This window comes from Chelonia mydas, chromosome 1 (assembly GCF_015237465.2).
Source record: "Chelonia mydas isolate rCheMyd1 chromosome 1, rCheMyd1.pri.v2, whole genome shotgun sequence".
Classification (NCBI taxonomy): Eukaryota; Metazoa; Chordata; order Testudines; family Cheloniidae; genus Chelonia; species Chelonia mydas.
This window is the reverse complement of record NC_057849.1, coordinates 7,597,427-7,600,715: the sequence shown is the minus strand read 5'-3', so window position 1 is coordinate 7,600,715 and position 3,289 is coordinate 7,597,427. Positions and strand designations below refer to the sequence as shown.

Below are 3,289 nucleotides of genomic sequence, written 5' to 3'. Positions count from 1 at the left end.
AGGACTTGGTCACTTGTGGCACGTCTCCACAGCCAGCGGCTGCGAACCTCTGAGCTCGGGCTGACACGTGTCGGCTGGTGCGGCTCGTGCTGCCCTGTTATGAATAGCTGCGTGGCCAGTGGTGCCAAGGTGTGGCTCGGGCTGGAGCTCAGGGTCTGAAGCACAGCTCCCCTCGCTAGGCTTCAAAGCCCTCGTGCCAGCCCTCGCGCAACATCTACACAGATATTTTTAGCACAGAAACGCAAGCCCCCCGAGCCACAGTCTCTAGCCCTGGGCTGGCAGGCTCACCGCTGCAGGCTGCGGGGACGTACCCTTAAGTGGCGCTTGTTAGGGGGCTTATTCCTTCACCCTCTTACTTCTCTGGTCCTTCTCGCATGAACAGAGAGCAACAATACCTGAAGTCCAAAGGTGCAAACAATTCGATGTTTATTGGGGTGAACTTCCAGCAAGCATGATTCCAGTTTCCTTCCTTAGTGTCCTCCTTCCCAGCTCTGACACCACGGAGCCTTACACCTGCATCCTTGTTCCCATTCCTGCCCTTAGCCAAACATGATTCCAATTTCCTTACCCACATTCCCTGTTCCCTTCTCCTCCACCTGCATGCCCACCCCCACCCACCTACTTCCTGATTGACTGCAGACTATATTGTAAAACTTGAGTTCAGCTTAGCTATACCTTAACCAAGCATTTTCCTGAAATTTAACTAACCAATCCTAACAGATTGTAACATGATTATGTAACCAATTATATCCCATCACCTTAATTAGTTTACACCCAGCAAAATTAATTATACAGCAGACAGGAACAATCACAGAACCAGACAGAGATTATACAGACAAACAATAGCAAAGTGGGAACTATAATGACAAAACAATACAGAAGTGAGGATTTCACATCCCAGTATTGATAAGTGAGTTCTTGCCAGACAGGATGCTATCAGACTAAGTTTCCTTTTACATTTTCTAGGCACTTCCCTTTCTCTGGAGGTGACAGGCAGTATCAGGACAGGATTGTATTCCTAACAGCCCAATAGCACCTTATTTCAATGTGACTAGGCTGGAATGTGAGGATGTGACCAGTCGCTTCCCAGCTTATGGCTGCCTCTGTTGCTTAGCCAAAGGCCTTAGCCTAAGAACAGGGCCTCAGGCTGTCACAGTAAGAGAAGGAAATTACACCATCAGACAGTGATTTTGATTCTTTCTTTTATATCTCTATAGCTAGCCAAGTGATAAGAATACATCTAAATTCTTAGAGTCTAGGCCTTTACAGACAGGCCTGAATATCTGTATCCTAACAGCGCTTTTGAAAATGCTCCCCTGCAAGGCACCAGGGGCCAAATCCTGACAAGTCAGAATGGTCACAAATCTTTGATTTTTCAAATAACGTTGAAATTTTTTCCCCAAATTTTGGAAACCAGTAAAAATTTTGACAAAGAAATCACGGTATTTTTCCAGCCAGCCAGAGAGCCGGCTGAAGTTTCAAAAGAACATTTTCAAAAGATCCTCATGGCACTTTCCAAAAACAGTGTTGACGTTAAAAAAAACTCATCAACATTTAAACAAATGTCACTGACGTAATTTCCAAAAATGTCATTGACATTTTAAAACAACACCTCGGAATAGGAAACCCTGGGAGAAAAAGGTCCAATCAAACATTAAAAAACGTTTGCAAAAAAGTGGACTGAGTTTTCAGATAGCTCTGCTGAGATGCCAGATGGGGATAGTAATAGCTCAGAACCCCTCAGGATTAGTCCCATTGGCTTCAATGGGGGTCGGGCTGCTCAGCGCCTCTTGGCAGCTGGCCCTGTACTGTCAGCAGGTGGGATGCCGGTAGGCAAGCCATTCATTGGGTTTTAAGCCAGACAGACCTGGTTCTGTATGCTTCGTCCCCTGTCCGGTGCTGCTGTCCAACCAGCCATGGTTATCTCTGGTATCATGCATGGAGGATGCTGTTTCGCGGAGTGTGTTGCTCCACCCCTGCCGGTGTGAGCTCACATGCATTGTGCTCCATGACCTCACATGCACTGTGCATGCGATGTCATGCTGCTGGGGGCGGGGACACACAGGCAAAGGCGGGGTATTCTGGGGCTGGGTCAGTGGCCACCCTACATACTGGCTTCTGCTAAGATCTTTCTTTGGCCAAAGAGCTTAAAGACCCGTTTCCGGATCTGCTTGGACTTCATGCCGTAGATGACTGGGTTTAGCATGGGGGGAACAACGAGGTACAGGTCAGCCACCAAGACCTGGGTGTGAGGAGCAAGGCTGAGGTCCAAAGTATGCAGGTACATAGAAAGGAGCCCTCCCAAGTAGAAGAGCAGGATGACACAGACATGGGAACCGCAGGTGCTGAAGGCCTTGAGACGCACTTCCTGAGATGAGAGCCGTAGGACGGAGCGGAGGATTATGCCGTAAGAGCAGGTGATGAAGATGAAGTCTGTCCCCACTAGGGCTGTGGCCACAATGATGCTGTATGAGTCGCAGACTGCCGTGTGTGTGTGGGCCAGCTCCATCACAGCCATGTGCTCGCAATAGGAATGAGGGATGACATTCGTTTTACAGTAGGGCAGACTGGTTAGAAGGCAGGTTAAGGGTGTCACAACCCCCACTCCTCTAGCAAGGGACAGCAGCCCAATCTGGGCAATCTTTGAGCTGGTTAAGATAGTCTTGTATCTCAAGGGGTTGCAGATAGCCACGTATCGGTCTAAAGACATGGCCAAGAGCACCCCCGACTCCACTATAGTGAAGGTGTGGATGAAGAACATCTGGAGGAAGCAGGCCCCGAAGCTGATCTCTCTGGAATCCAGCCAGAAGATGCTCAGCATTTTGGGGACAATGGCAGTTGAGAGGACCAAATCAATGACTGCCAGCATGGAGAGGAAATAGTACATGGGCTCATGGAGGGTCTCCTCCTGCTTTACAACGAAGAGGACAGTACCATTTCCTAGCAGAGCAATCAGATACATGAGGCAGAAGGGGATGGAGATCCAGACATGCTCAGATTGCAGGCTGGGGATGCCGGTCAGCAGGAACGTAGAGGGGTTAGGGCAGGTCCGATTGAAGGTTGACATGACCTACAGCAGTCGTGGATCAATCGATTTGCAGAAGATCTTTCCCTGCAATACAATAATTGAAGGGCTGGGATTTTTTCGGGATGCTGGACATTTTTCAAACCCAGCACGAGCTCATTTGGTTTATTCAGGCCAAAGCATTCAAAGCTCGGTGCCTTAAATTACGCTCCTAAATTGGCAGCATGGTCTGGAGGGGCAGTGGGGTCTAGTGGGGAGGGCACT

General features: G+C 49.0%; 1 protein-coding gene across 1 annotated transcript; it reads right to left on the bottom strand.

Annotated features, from left to right (window-relative positions):
* Positions 1 to 2,104: 2,104 nt before the first annotated feature.
* Positions 2,105 to 3,067, bottom strand: LOC119565316 (olfactory receptor 52K2-like). Its single transcript, XM_037889820.1, has one exon. The coding sequence runs from the start codon at positions 3,065 to 3,067 to the stop codon at positions 2,105 to 2,107; it is 963 nt and encodes a 320-aa protein (XP_037745748.1).
* Positions 3,068 to 3,289: the final 222 nt, after the last annotated feature.

Bases quoted from the DNA above. Each gene is read 5' to 3' on its own strand.
- LOC119565316 (XM_037889820.1), bottom strand. From the start codon at position 3,067: ATGTCAACCTTCAATCGGACCTGCCCTAACCCCTCTACGTTCCTGCTG.